We start from the raw sequence: 19428 nt of genomic DNA on the forward strand, positions 1-19428 counted from the left end.
TGTATTACCGAGCAATGTTTGAATCAGTTAATTGGGTAAAACATTATAACAGCATTTATCTATATTCAGCCTAGTATTTAAAACAACTTCAATAAATCAACTAATATCAATTTACATGTAACATTTTTACAACCAATTATTTACAAAGTCATAAGATCTGACTTCACCACAAGGATTAATTATAACAGATAATAGATAATATAGATCTATAAATCTAAAATAAACATGATAATTATAATGACAGAAATTATCATCTGTTCTGGGTCTAAGGAAGTGTGTTCGTTTAGCAGATGATTCGACATACAGGGTGAGTCAGTTTGAAGCTGGGACCTCTTGATCTGTAGTCAAATACTCTAACCACTAAGCTTTACCCATTCCCCTAATGCAGAATATGTACTTGGCTGAACTTCTTGTGACAATCCCTAAACTCAAACATGGCAGGCAGTCTGGAGTGAGGAATGATCGTCAAGGTGTCAACAACTTCTGAATGGATTCAAAACAAATTGGGCTACAAGTCGTTTAGTCGTCTCTGCAGTTACAGTATCCACTTTGTATACTGTACATCTGTTAACTAAGACTAGGCAGGTAGGCTAGTGCCAGCCTCTGTAAATACTACGAGACCAACACAGATCAACACATCTCTGGCAGGGTAAAAGCAAGGCAACACTTACGGTATTATTATTATTATTGTTATTAATATAGTTTTATTGAAAAAACAAAGGAGCTAATCAATTACTTCTTTTGGAATTATATACCAGCCAACGAAGTCCACAGACATATCACTGAACAATTGCAAACAAGTAAATGTTGATAACTGCATGACTTATAGCCCAGGAATGTTGTGATATATTTAGGGAGTCAACAAACTAGACTTGACATCACAGATGAAAGACGAATGATGTAAAACAAGCATGCAGCTTCATGATCTATTTTCCACAGTAAAAAGTAAACACTCGAACAGCAGGCAGGAAAAAGAGCCTGTCAAATCAACACCGACTTATTCAAACATACTATCAGTCCTGTATCCAGCCAAGGGAAAATACATCAACTTTGAAAGTCAGTGCATTCTTCTTTTTGTTGTTCTCTTAATTTTATTATAAAAAGGGACACAAACACACATATACACAATCGAGTTATGGTTCCTCTTGAAGCATGCGGCTATTTACATTTTAGAGATACATGCTGTGTTAACAAATTTAGCTCAATGCATACTCGGAGAAGCAAGGAGAGAGGTGGGGAAAACTACCAAGTCAATAAATGGAATGGTACTCTAGCTTTTACCTCGTCGAGCATGGAGGTGTGAAGTCTTGTATGAAGTAGTTTAGTCTAGCTGGAAGTAGCAGTCTAGTATAACGTATTGTGGTCTAGTATGAAGTATTTCAGTCTAGTATAAAGTGGTGTGGTCTACTATGAAGTATTTCAGTCTAGTATAATGTACTGTAGTCTAGCCTGAAGTAGCATAGTCTAGTATGAAGTATTTCAGTCTAGTATGAAGTAGTGTGGTCTAGTATGAAGTATTTCAGTCTAGTATAATATGGTGTGGTCTAGTATGAAGTATTTCAGTCTAGTATAATGTGGTGTAGTCTAGTATGAAGTAGTGGACATTGAATCACCCTTCCTACCCTGTGTTGTCCCCCACCTATATATCACTGCCCATCTTGTGGGCATGCAGGACTTCCTTGTGGGACTCCTTTCAGATGACAGTTGCTGCGACAGTGGCTACAGCACTTTCCTGTGATCACTGACAGCGCTGGTGCCAGCAGTTAAACCCAGGTCCTTGTCACACCAAGCTAACGTCTGTGGATGAAGAGGAAGTCTTTCTGTTTCAGGACTTTGGCATTGGGAGTGCTCAGCATGTGGCACGAGAACACGTGAGGAAAATTTCCTTCCCCAAAAACATACAAAGCATATTAAGAGTGTGTCATCATGCCGTTGGTTTTCATGTCCCATTAATCAAATCTTGTATTCGTTGATGTCACTGTATGTTTGACGACAGACATTTTGAAGAATAGATTCTTGACCAGAGGGGCTTGTATATCCACGAACACTACGACCAAGTCAACAAACTGATTTTTGTTTTAGTAGAGCCTCAGTTATCAAATATAGCATATTGCTTTGCAAGTATTCGTAAAATATTTTTTCTTCTACGTTCTTTAATAGAAATTCCCAACATTTAGTTTTGAATGAGGGATGACAAAAACATCTAATCAAAAGTGTATATATGTGCGATCTGTGACAATATATATGTTTTTTTTCTTTTTTTTTTCGTCTGTAGTTAAGTGATTGAATCTATTCATTGGACAAAACAAAACATATTTTGGGATGACACCATTTTTTCAAGCTGAAGAGGTACAGATCTATTCACCACAGAAGCATGTAGTCACACACGCTGCAACAGCAGCATTCACCCCTCAGTCACCCCTCAGTCACCCCTTAGTCACCCCTCAGTCACCCCTCAGTCACCCCTCAGTCACCCCTCATTCCCCCTCAGTCACCCCTCAGTCACCCCTCAGTCCCCCCTCAGTCACCCCTCAGTCACCCCTCAGTCACCCCTCAGTCCCCCCTCAGTCACCCCTCAGTCACCCCTCAGTCACCCCTCAGTCACCCCTCATTCCCCCTCAGTCACCCCTCAGTCACCCCTCAGTCACCCCTCAGTCATCCTAACCGTGGAGAAGTTATCTGTTTTACATCCAAGTGGTCAAACAGAGCATAAGACAAAGTGTAAATGGCACATTCTCAGATTCCCTGACTGGTTCTAAGGAGAATGAACTGCTTCACTTATGAGATTTGACTGTTTCAACAGACATTTTAAATCCTTCAGTTTGAGATTGATCAGGTGTAGTGTATTGGACAGGTGACCAGTCCGATACACTAGACCAGACTGGACACCAAACTAGAGCAGACTGGACACCAGACTAGACCGAGGGGTCTACGGTTAACGAAAGTGTGTAACCAGACAAGGCACCCTTCTCATTCCTCTGAGGGTTAAAATCAGTCTCAAAGCACTGTAACCTGTGTCTGTAACCATGGAGATGGACCGACCGGTTCCATTGTTACAGATGACATAACTGTGGAATTATGAAAGAGAGGATAGTAAAAAAAAAAAAGGTTAAAAAAAGTGAAGTAAATGGACAGAGCAATCATCGAACACAAATAGAAACACCAACAATTACATTTGGGTCAAATGAAAACAATCGTATTGTGAATTTCTTTTAAAAGCACATTCCCCCAAAAAACGAACAAAAAAATACATGTTTTTGCGTTCTCTTAACCTCATTCATCGTCAACAAGATTCTCCTGCATTAGCACACTAAGTAGACCTTAAACAGATTCTAAGTGATACAATTGCCCAACAACACTACAATCTACAGCAAGGTATGACACACTTATATGATTGTAGAACAGGAGACTATTGGGAATGACATGGCAAAGCAGCAGGTAGAGATAAGTAAGGCATGCACAATGCTGCATAAACTAAACAAGTCTATCACCAGCAGCGTCGATCCCAACTAGCGCGCTGATGGAGAGTCCGCGAGGGTAAGTAAGAAGCTGTTCCTATGAGCACGTTATGGTAAATGAAACCCTGACTCAATCCATCCCTCACACATGAATAATCACTCAATCCATTTTCTCTCGCTCTCGTCATTCGCATAAACGTGTGAAATGCAAAGGTGTGAGGATGTATGTTCTTATAAGCTGATACTCTTGATGTTTAACTTTAATTTCTTTTTTCTTTTTTTCAAAGTTTGACAAAGTCACCTTCGCCATCTGTAAGTCATGACTTTCATGCAGTGTACGGTTTGGGGGGGGGGGGGTAGAGAGGGAGGAATTGAGGAGGAAGGGTTAAGGGGTTTCTGAGTTAGTCTGTTAGGCGGTCAGGGGGGAGATGAAGTTACTTCTTTGCAAAAAGCCCGGCGAGGGCGCCGTCTATATCCTCTTCCTGCTGCAGCGGATGCCACTGGGCGATGGGCCGGCGGGGGTTAGACAGCATGTCGGACCAGGTCCTGTCGCCTTGCTGCCCACAAAGATCTTCCCGATGGCGTCGTTCTTGCCGATCTTGTCGTAGTCGAACACCGTCACCACCACCAAGATTTTCTAGAGGAAGGAGGGAGGGAGGTGAAATGTAGGTAACGCTTGTCTGCATCGCCTATGGAACGGCGCACAGCCAACGCTGTGACGGGAAGCTGGGGCGAAGATTTTTTTTCAAATGTGGATGCGACAGCTTTTTGTTTTAATTACTGAAGATGCGGCTGCTGAATGTAATTTTCTTAATACAAAGTGGGGGGGACAGATTTACATTTACTCAATTAGCAGACACTCTTATCCAGAGCGACTTACAGTAAGAACAGGGACATTCCCCGAGGCAAGTAGGGTGAAGTGCCTTGCCCAAGGACACAACGTCATTTATCACGGCCGGGAATCGAACCAGCAACCTTCGGATTACTAGCCCAATTCCTTAACCGCTCAGCCACCTGACTCCTTTTTTTTGTTGTTGCAATTTTCAAAATGTGGGTGGAACATGTTTCACGCATGTATTCTACACTCCTACCCAAATCGATAGTGGACTGCGGGGTTGTTTGGGAGGAAAACAAGAGTTCACTTCGCTGCAGACATCACACATGCAAACACTGAACTGAAGTGGATAATTGTTGATGGCAAAGGTTGATTGATTGCAAGTGTCAGGAATCAGGACAAACAAATTGTTGGTCGCCACTTCACCTTGCTAAAACACAGGGATCTACATCAAAACCCAGGGTTTGTATCAGAGGGGAAAAAAACTACAGTAAAAAAATTACAGTAACATCACTACAAATGTGACACATGTAAATATTTGTCAAGTGTGCATTATGGTTCAGGTGTCTCACTGGTTGAATGTGAGAGGTTGTAACTGAACCTTTCAAAAACACCAAGACCAAAAGCATAACAGGACACAGTGTCAGTTTGTAGGAGATTAAACCTGAAGTTAAAACCAAAAGATGAAAACTAACCCTACAAATGCTTGTGTGTGTGTGTGTGTGTGTGTGTGTGAGGGATATCCACACTCTCCCAGTGCTCAGCCTGTACCTGCATGGTTTCCAGGGGGATCTCAAAGCTGAACGACTCGTTGTAGTAGGGATTCAGGGTGTTCTTCTTCACGGTGGTTTTCTTCTTCTTCAGTTTCTTACCGCCCTGCAGCAGCGCGATCTTCACGTACGGATCTGCAGGAGAACCACACAGAACCACACAGAACCACACAGAACCACACAGAACCACACAGAACCAAACTCACTCAGACTGCTTCTCTATCGCTTGAGTCTCTTTCAACTGGAAGTGGACGTTTTTTTAACGTTTTGAAAGGTTGAGTATATTTGAGAAAAATACATATATATTGTAGCCTATATACACAGTTACCTGCGTGACACTAAATCAGGTGTAGTGGCTACCTTTTACTTAAGTATATGTCAGAGCCCACACTTATTTTCTTTAACTTGAGTGAAAAGGTTTAGTGGGTAGTTTTTAATGAGTATCTGTACGTCTACTTGAGTGAAGGATGTGTGTACTTTTGCCATCTCTGGGCTAGGATAGAATGGAATGGAATAGAGAAGAATGTAACAGAATGGATTAGAACAGTATAGATCCGAATGGAATAAAATAGAATAGAATAGTGACAAACAGAACATGATAAGAACATTTAAAGAAAAAGAAATAAAAGCAGCATTTGGCTTTAAAGTTATTTAGTAATTGTGATGTGGTGAAGCGGTGAGGAGGCGTCTGAGAGGAGTAGGGGGCTCCTACCGGACAGTCCTCCCACATCCATCTTTTTCAGGTTCTTGGCCTCCAGGATGCAGACGGTGAGTTTCCCTGCCGTTGGGACGTAACGCAGCGAGATGCAGATGTCTCCCAGCTTCTCAGGCTGGTCGGAGTTGAAAGAGAGGCCCGCAGTGAATTATTAATGATTCATTCAGCTACATTATACATATTTTTACATACTTTGTATACTATTTCTATACTTATGACCCACCAGTGGATGTGAAAGATAGATAGAAACAGAAGACGTTATTCACATCCACAGAATCATCCACTACCCTAACCGTTTGCGGAAACAGATTATCATTAGGCTACTACTAATAATATATTTTTCATGGACAGATCCGTACATGAATGTGTCCTGTCTGTCGAGCGGTATGAATAATGATACAGTTTCATAAACAGTTAAGTTGAATGTGTCCTGTTTGTGGAGCGGTGTATACCTCCTCCTTCTCTGCGTTCTCCAGATCCCTCCACTCCTCGATGGGCTGGCCCAGGTCCAGGGTGTTCATGGGCAGCTTCACCTCCCCGATGATGTCGTGCTTGGAGAAGCGGTCGTAGTCGTACACCGACATCACCAGCGTCTTGGGGCCTAACTCCTCGTACGGGATCTGACGGGCAGCGACAGGCACGGACGGGTAGTTTTATAAGACGAGTTTAGATTAACACATAAATGAATGAGTCAACGAATAAATGAATGAAGGAAGGAATAAAGAAATAAAAAGAAATAGAAAGAAAGAAACCATGCATATCTACATAAAATAACGTGACGTCAGGTGGCTGAGCGGTGAGGGAATCGGGCTAGTAATCCGAAGGTTGCCAGTTCGATTCCCGGTCATGCCAACTGACGTTGTGTCCTTGGGCAAGGCACTTCACCCTACTTGCCTCGGGGGAATGTCCCTGTACCTACTGTAAGTCGCTCTGGATAAGAGCGTCTGCTAAATGACTAAATGTAACGTTGCTGTCTTTAAATGTCTTGCTAGATTGGGGTTCAGAGAGTAATCATACAGTAGGCTAATAGGACTTGTAAATAATACGCTGTTTGGAAATGTTTTTTATTGTGGAGCTATATTTATTCTTTCGTCTTGGAAAGTGTCTGAAAATAATGTATTACAGTCTTTCAGGACTAAAGCGTGCTTTATTAAATAGTTGCAAGGCTTCTGTTTACTTATTCAGTCCCTGGAAACTGTGTCTAGACGCGCGCGCATGCAAGTGTCTTCACACAGAATGGAAAACAAAGCATATTGAGGAAGGGAAAATATGAAAAAAATGTATACAGCACATATACATACTGTATATATGTACTGTACATAGACATGTATGTATATATGTTCTTCACATTGTGGTGTATATATATTGCATTATATTTGTCCTAGTTTCCTGTTTTGGGGAGCGTTTAGCTGGCCAGGGGTGTAGCAGGGTCTGTGGGTCTGCATGCAGGCTGGCAGACTCTGTTTCCACAGCGAGGCCAGGAGACTCCCCCAGGACTTCATTAGCGAGGCCTGGGAACTGCGACTCAACACAGCCTGATCTGGTGGGCTGTTCTGCCCGGCAGACCAGGCTGGTCTGGTAGTCTCCCCGGCCTTGCAGATCAGTCTGGTCCATCCAGAACCATTAGGACTGCACTGTTCACCTCTAGGATGCTGTTTTCTTTTTTTATTAAGACTTTGGTATGTAGGATATTTGACCCCCCCCTCCCCCTTTGTTTAAGACAATGTGCTTTTAAAGAGAGGAGAGAGAGGAGTGAGAGCAGGATAGAGGAGGGAGAGAGCGAGAGAGAGGAGTGAGAGAGCAGGAGAGAGGAGGGAGGAGAGAGAGGAGGGAGAGAGCAGGAGAGGAGAGAGGAGTGAGAGCAGGATAGAGGAGGGAGAGAGCGAGAGAGGAGAGAGAGCAGGAGAGAGGAGAGAGGAGAGAGAGGAGTGAGAGCAGGATAGAGGAGGGAGAGAGCGAGAGAGAGGAGTGAGAGAGCAGGAAAGAGGAGGGAGGAGAAAGAGGAAAGAGAGCAGGAGAGAGGAGTGAGGAGAGAGAGGAGAGAGAGCAGGAGAGAGGAGGGAGGAGAGAGAGGAAGGAGAGAGCAGGAGAGAGGAGGGAGGAGAGAGAGGAGGGAGAGAGCAGGAGAGAGAGGAGGGAGAGAGCACGAGAAAGGAGTAGGGCGAGCGAGGAGAGAGTAGGACAGAGAGAGAGCAGTAGAGAGAACAAGAGAAGAAGGAGAAAGAGCAGGAGAGAGGAGGAGGTGATCCCGTGGAGCAGTGCAGGTTAGGGGTAAACCTGTCGTACCTTAAAGACGAACGACTCGTTGAAGACAGGGTTGAGATTCTTCTTCTGCACTTTGGTGCTTTGGTGCTTCTTCTTGTCTGGCAGGACAAACACCTTGACATAGGGGTCAGAGGTCCCACCGGTATCCATGGAGATGAGGTCCGCAGCTTGGAGGATGCCAACAGTGAGCTGTACAGATGAGCGTACACACACACAAACACACACACAGACCACATCACACACACACACGTGCAAAACACACATTGACACACAGACAAACACACATGGACATCATTAAGGATATTCCCTGAGGTAAAATGACATTCACTATCTCCTTCATGTGCTGTGAGTGTGTGCTGCAGTCTGTAATCTGCTGTCGCCTGGTGTAGTCTGGTGACAACCTGAGCCCCGCAATCAATCAGCAGCTGTGATGTGACCGAGATAAGATCACACGGTTTCACACAGGAGATGAAACCCCTATCAAACACCAGGATTCTGCTGCAATGTCACCCTGAATGTCAAATTTCTAGCCTGGAAAAAAAAACAAAACAGCATTTGCTCAGAGACATAAACTATTCTGCACGGCCGCCAGGGGTGGGTGTTGACTTTGGCTGCTAAAACCTGAGGTCTCTGTTTTAGACTCGAGGATTTTGATTCAGATCCTGCGTCAGTGAGTCAGCAGGGACTTCCTTCTTCTTCGATGAGTCAGCATTTCCCTCCCTTGCCTGTCTTATGTCACAGTCTGCTACTGTAGTATCCCGACACAGCCTGCAACCCCCAATCCCCCTGCACCATTCTGGTGAACTTGCCTTTTGACGTTTTCGTTTTTTTTACATTTGTTCAACAACACAGCAGTTTTAGCTAAGCTCACATGAGGCTCAGCCTTGACTGAAAGTGACAAGCTCTGTAGTCAGGGGGTTGTTTTAGTGTTTAGTGTTTGAAAGCAACTGCAGATGAGAGGACGAGGCATGATGCTTTTTCATCTGAAAACACACAGGACTTGGAGCGAGGCAGTCCTCTTTGTAAGCGGTTCAATTGTTGCAAATAATTTCAATGATATAATTGAACAAGCATTTATTTTAACTACCAAAAAACTACACATTTCTAGACGTTAACATTATGAGTCAAATCCTTCTATATTTATAAGAAAAACTAACGTTTTGACTTCAGACTCTAACAGCGTAGCCCTCCCCACGTACCTTGCCATCGGTGAAGTCGTAATCAAGAGAATACTGCAGTTTCCCCAGCTTCTCCTCCTCCTTCTCCTCCTCCTCCTTTTCCTCCTCCGTCAGTCCTGTCTCTCCCTCGTCATCATCATCGTCCTGGTGTTTCTGTGCCAGCAGGGTCACATGACAGAGCAAGGTCAGAGGTCGGGGTCAGAGAGGAAACAGGAAGTGCTGGGGGCACAGCATACCACAGACACAAGGGCTTCTGGGAGACGATGAGGAGAGCTTCAGACCTGCGTCACGTGACTCGCGTCATGTGACTCCAGCTCACCTGCTTCTCCCCTCCTAAGGCCAGGTTCCACCGCCCTAACAACCACCAACAAACAACAACAAACACCAAACATTCTACTGTTTGGCTGTAGGGTTTGGAATGTTTGGAAAGATAACTGTCGTTTTCACACCAAACCAACACAACCCAACCACTGGCTGGTGGTGTTTGTTTGGGCAGTGTGAACTGGCCTCCGCAGAACCGTGACAGCGCCGTCCTAGCTCGGCGTGCGCTGGACAGCTGTCACGTCTGTCCACTGACTGCATGGCAGGAAGGGGTTAGGTATAGCTCAGGAGGTCAAGAGTTCCCCGGTTCGAATCCCTCCCTCCCCTCCTCCCCAACTTTGCACAACGCTTTGGATAGAGCACCCTGCTGTCGTGAGGACCTGGAGGTGTGTCTTATGGAGACATGCCTGGGGCTGCTGTTCAGGGCTCCCTGCTGTGAGGACCTGGAGGTGTGTGTTATGGAGACATGCCTGGGGCTGCTGTTCAGGGCTCCCTGCTGTGAGCCTCCAGGTGTGCCGGTGTGACAGGAGGAAGCTATCAGAGGGGATATTGCATGCTGGTTTCATCACAGTGGATACCAGGATCCTGTAATCTGACCAGGGAGTACCTCTGTCCCTCAGAACCAACTGTTCGACCAGATTTGAACGCCCAAAGCATCTAATTACACAAATTATTCCTGACGATGTTGAAGAACATTTTTGGAAACCACCACAACCACACAGCCGATAAGATACATGGAGGATGATGGAGTCAAACGTATCTTTCAACTAACCCTGAACCCAAGACCTCTGAACTGGGAGTGTGACAAGTCGTTAGACTCTTGCTGTTTCTCCGGCTATTGCTGCCTTTTGAGAGAACATCAAGGACTACAGGAGGGATGAATACTCTGAATTTCTGCTCCTCTGACAGAAGTGTGTTCTTGAAAAGAGCTCCATGCTCAACGAGACAGACAGATATTTGTTTTTCCTGGATGTGTCTGTGTAGATTTCCTGCTACTGTGTGATGGCTTCACTCAGACAACAGGCCATTGGCTAGGTGACACTGTCTTTGTTGTTAAAGCTGAAGTGACCTCAGTCTGATCATACTTCAGGCCAGGAGAGCTTCATGCGTCTTTGTCAATGTCATATGTGGTGCAAATCAAAATGTACAGTTCAAAAAGTCATTGTTCATGCAGCTATCATTGTCGTTACCATAGCCCAACCATGCCCTTTCCAGCACATGCAGAGATTAAAAGTGTTAATCGTGACTTGCATCTTATTCCTTTAATCCAATAAGTTGCACATTGGTGCGTTTGACATTGTCTCGGGTGCAACAATGTGCCACATCGTTAAGAGTTCCTCTCTGGTCTTCATGGATGACGTCAGAGCTATCCATTGTTTCATTCTCAAGCTGCCATGACAACGTAAACGATGAACGAATCAACCAAAACAAGGAAGCTGGGACTACATCATTCCATGAAAACCCCCCCACATCCCCCCCGCGGGCGTGCGAGCTGTCCACCTACCGTAGAGCAGAGGTCCGTCACACACACACACGAGAACAACACAAGGAGGAAGAGGAAGAGGATGAAAGCAGAGAGAGGAAGAGGTTTCAACACACAACACAGCAGGAACCAACATGTTACTAGGGTGAGGCAGTCGTCGTCCAAAACAACAACTCGACAGCGTGATGAGAAATGACACACTGCCTGGGTCGTTTGTCACATCATAGAGACAGCTCATTAATTTTAATTAACAGTTAATTGGTTTTAATTAATATTGGCAAGGTCCACTCTGCCTCCATGAGATATAATATTAACAGATACTTTCCACACGGAATTAAAAATAATATGTTCTTGCTCCATATCTCCATAATCACGTCTGTTATCTTTGACCTGCATCTCACTCGTCACCTCAGATCATTGCTACCACTTGACCTGGGAAGAAGCCTCTCCAGCTGTGCCCTTTAACCCCCAGTGACCCCTAAAACCAATCCTTCTCTACAGAGTAACTCAGAACACTGTCATTTGTCATCGCAAGTCATACTGAGGTACATCATCACACATTTTAAACACCAACAACAAGGATGACACTGAGAAGACAGCTCTTCTTATGTGTTCCAAACTCTGGGCTGAGAACAGCTGATGAAAGATCATAGTTTATTACACACATCATGAGACATAACCTTTTTTTTCGGGTTGGTAAATCTGTAGAAACTGCATCTCAACATTTACCGCACCTCCTTATTAACAACATGATTACAGTAAAGAAGAGCTGCTCTGAGAGCATCTGGTCTCCTACTTCCTGTCTCTGAGAGCAGCTGGTCTCCTACTTCCTGTCTCTGAGAGCGGCTGGTCTCCTACTTCCTGTCTCTGAGAGCGGCTGGTCTCCTACTTCCTGTCTCTGAGAGCGGCTGGTCTCCTACTTCCTGTCTCTGAGAGCGGATGGTCTCCTACTTCCTGTCTCTGAGAGCGGCTGGTCTCCTACTTCCTGTCTCTGAGAGCAGCTGGTCTCCTACTTCCTGTCTCTGAGAGCAGCTGGTCTCCTACTTCCTGTCTCTGAGAGCGGCTGGTCTCCTACTTCCTGTCTCTGAGAGCAGCTGGTCTCCTACTTCCTGTCTCTGAGAGCAGCTGGTCTCCTACTTCCTGTCTCTGAGAGCAGCTGGTCTCCTACTTCCTGTCTCTGAGAGCAGCTGGTCTCCTACTTCCTGTCTCTGAGAGCAGCTGGTCTCCTACTTCCTGTCTCTGAGAGCGGCTGGTCTCCTACTTCCTGTCTCTGAGAGCGGCTGGTCTCCTACTTCCTGTCTCTGAGAGCGGCTGGTCTCCTACTTCCTGTCTCTGAGAGCGGCTGGTCTCCTACTTCCTGTCTCTGAGAGCGGATGGTCTCCTACTTCCTGTCTCTGAGAGCGGCTGGTCTCCTACTTCCTGTCTCTGAGAGCAGCTGGTCTCCTACCTCGTCTCCCTTCATGTTCTTCATGTTAAAGCCTCCTTTGTCCTTCTTGCCCTTCTTCTTCTTCTTCTTGCAGCAGCACTTCTTGATGATGCAGAAGCAGCAGGTCAGCAGCAGCAGAGCCGCCACCACCGCGATGGCAACGATCGCCCAGGGAGGCACTGCCACACACACACACACCATGGACGCACACACACACACACACACACCATGGATGCACACACACACACACACACACCCACCATGGACGCACACACACACACACACACCATGGAAGCACACACACACACACCATGGAAGCACACACACACACACACACCATGGACGCACACACACACACACCATGGAAGCACACACACACACACACACCATGGACGCACACACACACACACACACCATGGACGCACACACACACACACCATGGAAGCACACACACACACACACACCATGGACGCACACACACACACACACACCATGGAAGCACACACACACACACACACCATGGAAGCACACACACACACACACACCATGGACGCACACACACACACACACACCATGGACGCACACACACACACACACACCATGGACGCACACACACACACACCATGGAAGCACACACACACACACACACCATGGACGCACACACACACACACACACCATGGACGCACACACACACACACACACCATGGACGCACACACACACCATGGAAGCACACACACACACACACACCATGGACGCACACACACACACACCATGGAAGCACACACACACACACACACCATGGACGCACACACACACACACCATGGAAGCACACACACACACACACACCATGGACGCACGCACACACACACACACCATGGACGCACACACACACACACACACACACACACACACACACCATGGACGCACACACACACACACACACACACCATGGAAGAACACACACACACACACACACCATGGAAGCACACACACACACACACACACACCCACCATGGAAGCACACACACACACACACACACACACACCATGGAAGCACACACACACACACACACCATGGAAGCACACACACACACACACACCATGGAAGCACACACACACACACACCTTAGAACATCACCCAGAACTTCAAAACACAGTCAGTCTCCGGAAGCTCACATCATGCACCCCGACCCCAGCCAATCAGCTTACGAGGGATCTTATCGATCTCGTTGAGGAACTTGGTCTTGATCTCCTCAAACATGTCGTTCTTGTTCTCGACCTCCGTCCCATTCCCCGAGGGGGGGGCGTCGGCCACGGTGGACACCACAGCGGGCGGGGCAGCGGTCATGGTGCTGGTCCCGGTAGGCTCCGCCCCCACGATGGCCTCCGCCTTATCCTTGAAAAGGTGGAACTTCATCCTGGAGGACTAGGCCTCACACAGCGACCCTGACGGCAGGGGAGAGGAGGGGGGGGGGGGAGTCAAGATAGAGAAGTAGACCCTGTGGCTGAAGAGGGTGGGTGGGCGGTGGGGGTGGATGAAAAGAGAGGGAGAGCGAGAGAGACAGAGAGAGAGAGAGAGAGAGAGAGAGAGAGAGACAGAGAGAGAGAGAGAGAGAGAGAGAGAGAGAGAGAGAGAGAGAGAGAGAGAGAGAGAGAGAGAGAGAGAGAGAGAGAGAGAGAGAGAGAGAGAGAGAGAGAGAAGAAAGAGAGGGAGGCAGGGAGAGAGGGGGGGAGGGAGGGAGAGGTCACCAGGTCATCAAATTAAATCACTGCAGAATGTGATTATGGTGGGGCCAAAGCTACCTTTTGCAGTCGCAGGGAATAGCAGAGCAATTAAGGCTGAAGTTTTGCTTCAAGAAAAATATAGTAGAAGTATAGAACATGCTATGCTTTTGAAATTGAAACTCTCTAATTAGCCATGAGAGTGTGCACAGCCTGAAATCCTGGCTCTACAGTCAACACAAATCATTAAAAGAGTAATGGGTTGCTGCACACTGAGAAACAAAATGGCCGTTCTCCCTGATGACTAAGCAGTTTGGGCCAACTGTCCCTTCAAGTTGCTGTGTCTATAATACTCTGGAGGAGGTACGGAGGGGGAGAGGCCTGTCTGCTGTGGTTTACGTCCAACCGGACACAGACAGAATTTGAAGTGTTTCTCAGTGGCAGTTGGTACCTCAACATCGCCTACTGGCAGTTTTTTAATTCAACGTAATGAAAGTCTGTTACTGTTCTTGGCGAAATAGGGAACATCTAAATGTAATCTTGTTAAAATGACAAGGATTGAGGGACTGGATGGGTGTCATCAGAGTACAGTCCAGTGTTTCTATTTTCTGGGAACTAATTCAACAGGAAACCCTGACGGAGGGTTAACATCAATTAACAAAAAATCGAACTTTCCCCACTAAAAAGTGATGTGATTTTACAGTATCTCCCTATTGAAGCAATGATCTCCTAAATTTCTTGACTCATTGAAAGCTAATAAGGTAACTTGCGAGATGAGTTACCCAGAGAGCAGCAACAGCAGCTAATCTCTGGGAAATGTCCCAAATTATCTTTTTAATGATTACGAATCTCAATATTGACATAAATAAGTGCTTCTCAGTTCTCATTCTGAAAGGGTAATTAAAAAAACATAATTTGTACAATTTCCTCTCGTCAAAAGTCAGCGAATTTAAATGATGGGGTTTCATGGAGGGAAGGGACATAGAACAATGAAACAGGAAACAGAATTATGTAATTATTCTCTCCTCTGGTCATAGTATGAGATAGATGCTGTTGTTGAACAATTGTTTAAAGACAGAGATTCAGCATTACTGATCAACCCGTTCATCTTGTTTGTGAAGAGGAAATGTTCAGTTAACTTCGAATCATTTCGTTATCATCGAAAAGGGATTTTGCCATGTCAATGTTTTTTTAAAGTTATGAATGTAAGTTAGGAAGACAAGATACAGGTTTGATGATGTCGTGTCTCCAACTTTGGGAGGAGGTGTGCTATGATACCCCTCTCTGCCAGGGCTTGTAGAAAGAGCTGCTGTACACACATGGAGCTGGTTTAGGTCTGATTCAGACGGCACACACCCCAGAGAGGCACAAAGAATCAGGGGCCACAATCTGATATCAACATTGGAGGGCACGATAACACTGAAAGTTGCTCAACAGCAGTTCCTGGGGTCCCCTGGGGTCCCCTGGGGTCCCCTGGGGACCCCTGGGGTGTCCGTCCGCCCGTGGTCTGAATGCTTTGTGTGTCCTCGTCCCTAAGTTTGTCCCTGCTACAGTGACGCCACAGCAGAGAGGTGCACAGCAGAGAGGTGCACAGCAGAGGTGCACAGCAAAGCGATCACACATGACGGTGGTACGAGCTATCTCTGGACCCCCCCACCCCCTCAGAACTGCACAGACTCCATCTCTGGACCCCCCCACCCCCTCAGAACTGCACAGACGTATCAGCTTGTTCACTGCCGTGTCTGGTCCCAGCATGCCGTGCCGTAAAGCAAATTTCTCCATTGCTAGTTACATCTGAGGCTGGCGGTGGCAATCTTGTTTTAGCAGTACAGAGTAGACTAGGGTCAGGCTAGGATTAGATCCATGTTGACCAACATCTATAACGGTGAAACATAACATGCTGTAAGCAGGCTGCTTACAAAAAGTTGAAAACATCAAAACAGAATGCTGCCGTGATGAATCACGTCAATCAGAGAGCACTTAATGGATCCCATCACTCATGATGTAGGAAATCCAACCATTTCACATCTAAAGTGGGGAAACAAGATCAAGATGAGGATTAAGACAATCCAGTAAATGTAATGAGCGTGTGCGTGTGTGTGCACATACATGTTTTATTTACTTACTATGTTTATTGTTATAAACCTAACCTACCAAAGCAAATTCCTCATGTGTAAACTAACTTGGCAATAAACTATGTGTGTGTGTGTGTGTTTGGAAGTGTCTATGTATTTTTTCATTATTGCTAGTCATGGTATGTGTGTGTGTTTATACTGTTTGGTATATGTGCGTGTGCGCGTGCGTGTGTCTGTCCAAGGAGCCTCCTAAATGAAGCCAAAAACCGATCTATCTCAGTTTCCCAGACAGGTGATTTCCAGGCTCCGCTCAGCAGGTACTGAGCCTCCAGCGTACAGCTTGATGTGGATGACGCGTCCACAAGATGCTTGTGTGGTCAGGGGCTTGAAACTCACAGGCAAACCCACAGTATCTGCTGTTAATGAAGCACTTCTGATCCTTGATCCTCTGCACATTTATTATGGTTCTTCCCTTTGGCACTTATTTGGTTTTTCACAATGTATACTTCATGTTTTGGCTGCTCGCAATGTTTGGGGCTATCTCGTTGTTATGATCAGTGACCTATGCTCTTTTGTAAAGCTCTCTCTTGGAAGTCACTTTGGATAAAAGCGTCTGCTAAATGCATAAATGTAAATGTACAATTTCTACATGCACTATTTGAACGTGGGATACAAGTGTTTTCGCTAAAGGCATCAAATGTCAAACGTACAGCAAATGGAGCGGTGGATAGAAAGTCATTCAATCAAAATGACTTTTTTTTGTTTTGTTTATCCATTTCCATCCAGCCTTGTCAAAACAAACATTTCAAAAACCCACAATATACATGTTGAGAATGCTAACACGTTGTTGATGTGATCCCATTGATGAAGGTGATGAGACCAGCGAGGTGGGACTGATTCAGAGAGGGTTTCTGTTGCCCTGGCATGAAGGATCTGGTCTATCCAGCTTGGCTCAGCAGAAACAGCTCCCTGTCGACACGGCGCTCTCTAAACGCTGCCCTGTTGGGACTGCAATCTTCACTGACCTCAGGGCAAACAAGGCCTCTGTCTCTGCATCTTCCACACAGCTGTCAGGACCAGTCAGTTTGAATGGCCACTGCACCTCATACAAAACGAGGTCTGCATCTCTTCCTTAAACAACTACAAACTGTAAGACAGATGTTTCCTGATGGCTTTCTGGCACAGATGGTGGAATCAAAAGTGATCAAGTGAATTAAGCTTGTAATTGTTGATAACCAAGACACTTCTTGTCTGTCTGATACCCAGAATGCTTTGCAATCTGCTCACAACCAGGAAGGCCAGCCATGTTGGGGAGCTTCCCCATCACATGACCTGGAGCCAGCTCTGCGTACGTCTTGAAGACTTGTTCAGTCTTCATAGAGTGGTGTGGACGTAGGTACCAGCAATACACTACACTAAACTACACTACACTACACTACACTACATTCACATTTTGATATTTATTGACATAACAGACACTTTTCTTCAAAGCGACATACAAACAGAGCACATAGAAAGCACAGTACTGCAGGAAATCAAGAATACGATGCAAAAGATGTATAACATAAAACTTAAATGAACCACCCCAGACCTGTACATAGGCAAACTGACCAACGTATGAAAGCAAAACCAGACACGGGATCTCATGCCTGGTGACCTTTTCTAATCAGAGTTTAACCGCATCAGCCTAGTTGACTGCATACAGTAGTTCAGACTCCCAGCAGTGATCCTGGAAGATGACATTAAACCAGCCCATGATCAATCTCACTTAAACACACTCCCTGAACCACTGACCAATCAGGGAGGCTTCCACAGCATAGCCAACAGAGGGAGAGATGGAAATAGAGAGAGGGAGATATAGAAATGGATTGAGAGAGATGGAGTGATAGATGCAGTGAAAGAGAGAGAGAGAGAGACAGAGGAAGAGAGAGAAAGAGAAAGAGAGGGAGAGAGAAAGAGAAAGAGAGAAAGAGAGAGAGAGAGAAAGAGAGAAAGTTGTGGAGAGGGAGAGAAAGACAGATGGACTGACAGACAACAACCCACAGCTCCAGCATGTTACTGCATGTCCAGCTCTTTGATGAGGGCTGTTTACCCCCCAGCTGTGCTGACCCTCAGCCCCTCACGTCTCTACCTCTCTCTCTCTACCGCTCTCTCTCTCTCTGCTGCCCTCACCCCAGGACGCCTCTAATTAATCACAACATAACAGCCCCCAGAACCTTCCCAGACAAGCAGAACCACAGCAGCTCCACCCCGCTCCCCATCGGTGAGGAGAATCACCGCACCAAGAAAACATACAACAACCTTACATATTTCCTACCCCTGTAGCGTGTTCATCCTGACAGGATGAGAGCGTGCCGGGAGCAGATGGACTGACTGACAGACTCACTGGTCAGATGTGAGAGCTGGTGGTGCTCCTGCCCCTCTTGTCCCAGTGTGTTTCTCTGGCGAGGTGCGATCTACACATCACTCCATCAGCTCAGTCTCACTGCAGTCTCCACTCACTTCTCTCCACTGCAGCAATACCCTCCCTCGAACAGTCACCTCTCTCTCTGTCTCCCTCTCTCTCTCTCCCTCTCTCTGCCCACTTTCTCTCTTTCTCCCTCTCTCCCCTATTCTCTGTCTCCTTCCCTCTCTCACCCCCCCTCTCTCTCTCTAACGTACCCACCTCCCCCCTCTCTCTTTCTTCAATCACGCACTCTCAATTCCCTCATCCCATCTCTCATTCTCAGCCTTCAGACACAGAAACACAGTCTCTATCTCTCCATTTCTATCTGGTTCTATCTCTCTCTCACTCATTCTCAGCTTTCAGACACAGAAACACAGTCTATCTCTCTTTATCTCTCTGTTTCTATCTCTATGTCTCTTTATCGCTCTCTCTCTCCCGTTCCTCATTTGCGATGCTGTTCACATAGTGCTGAATGCAGTGCTCTAGGTTTTGCTGTAAGTACTCGGGCCCATCACACAGGATCAATATGCCATGGCCAAGTCACCAGCAGCCTGCATTACGAGCTGCTCTCCTCAACTGTGAATCAGAAGACATGGAGAGAGACACAGCTGAAGGGCAAGTGTTAACCACATGGCTTCTGGAAAAACGATACTTTCAAACATTCTTTTTAGCATCCAATGAGCCCCTATGTAATATGTGTCAGAGCTAAAGGGCACACAAGCATTAGCTGA

General features: G+C 46.0%; 1 protein-coding gene across 1 annotated transcript; it reads right to left on the reverse strand.

Annotated features, from left to right (window-relative positions):
- Positions 1-3131: 3131 nt before the first annotated feature.
- LOC134029326 (synaptotagmin-2-like) lies at positions 3132-13900 on the reverse strand. Its single transcript, XM_062473413.1, is given in 9 exon segments — positions 3132-4002; positions 4005-4095; positions 5065-5198; positions 5776-5893; positions 6231-6398; positions 8065-8232; positions 9243-9365; positions 12473-12630; positions 13664-13900. Coding segments are annotated over 9 exon segments (1278 nt in total). The 5' UTR covers positions 13872-13900; the 3' UTR covers positions 3132-3892.
- Positions 13901-19428: the final 5528 nt, after the last annotated feature.

Source organism: Osmerus eperlanus, chromosome 1 (assembly GCF_963692335.1).
Source record: "Osmerus eperlanus chromosome 1, fOsmEpe2.1, whole genome shotgun sequence".
Lineage (NCBI taxonomy): Eukaryota > Metazoa > Chordata > Actinopteri > Osmeriformes > Osmeridae > Osmerus > Osmerus eperlanus.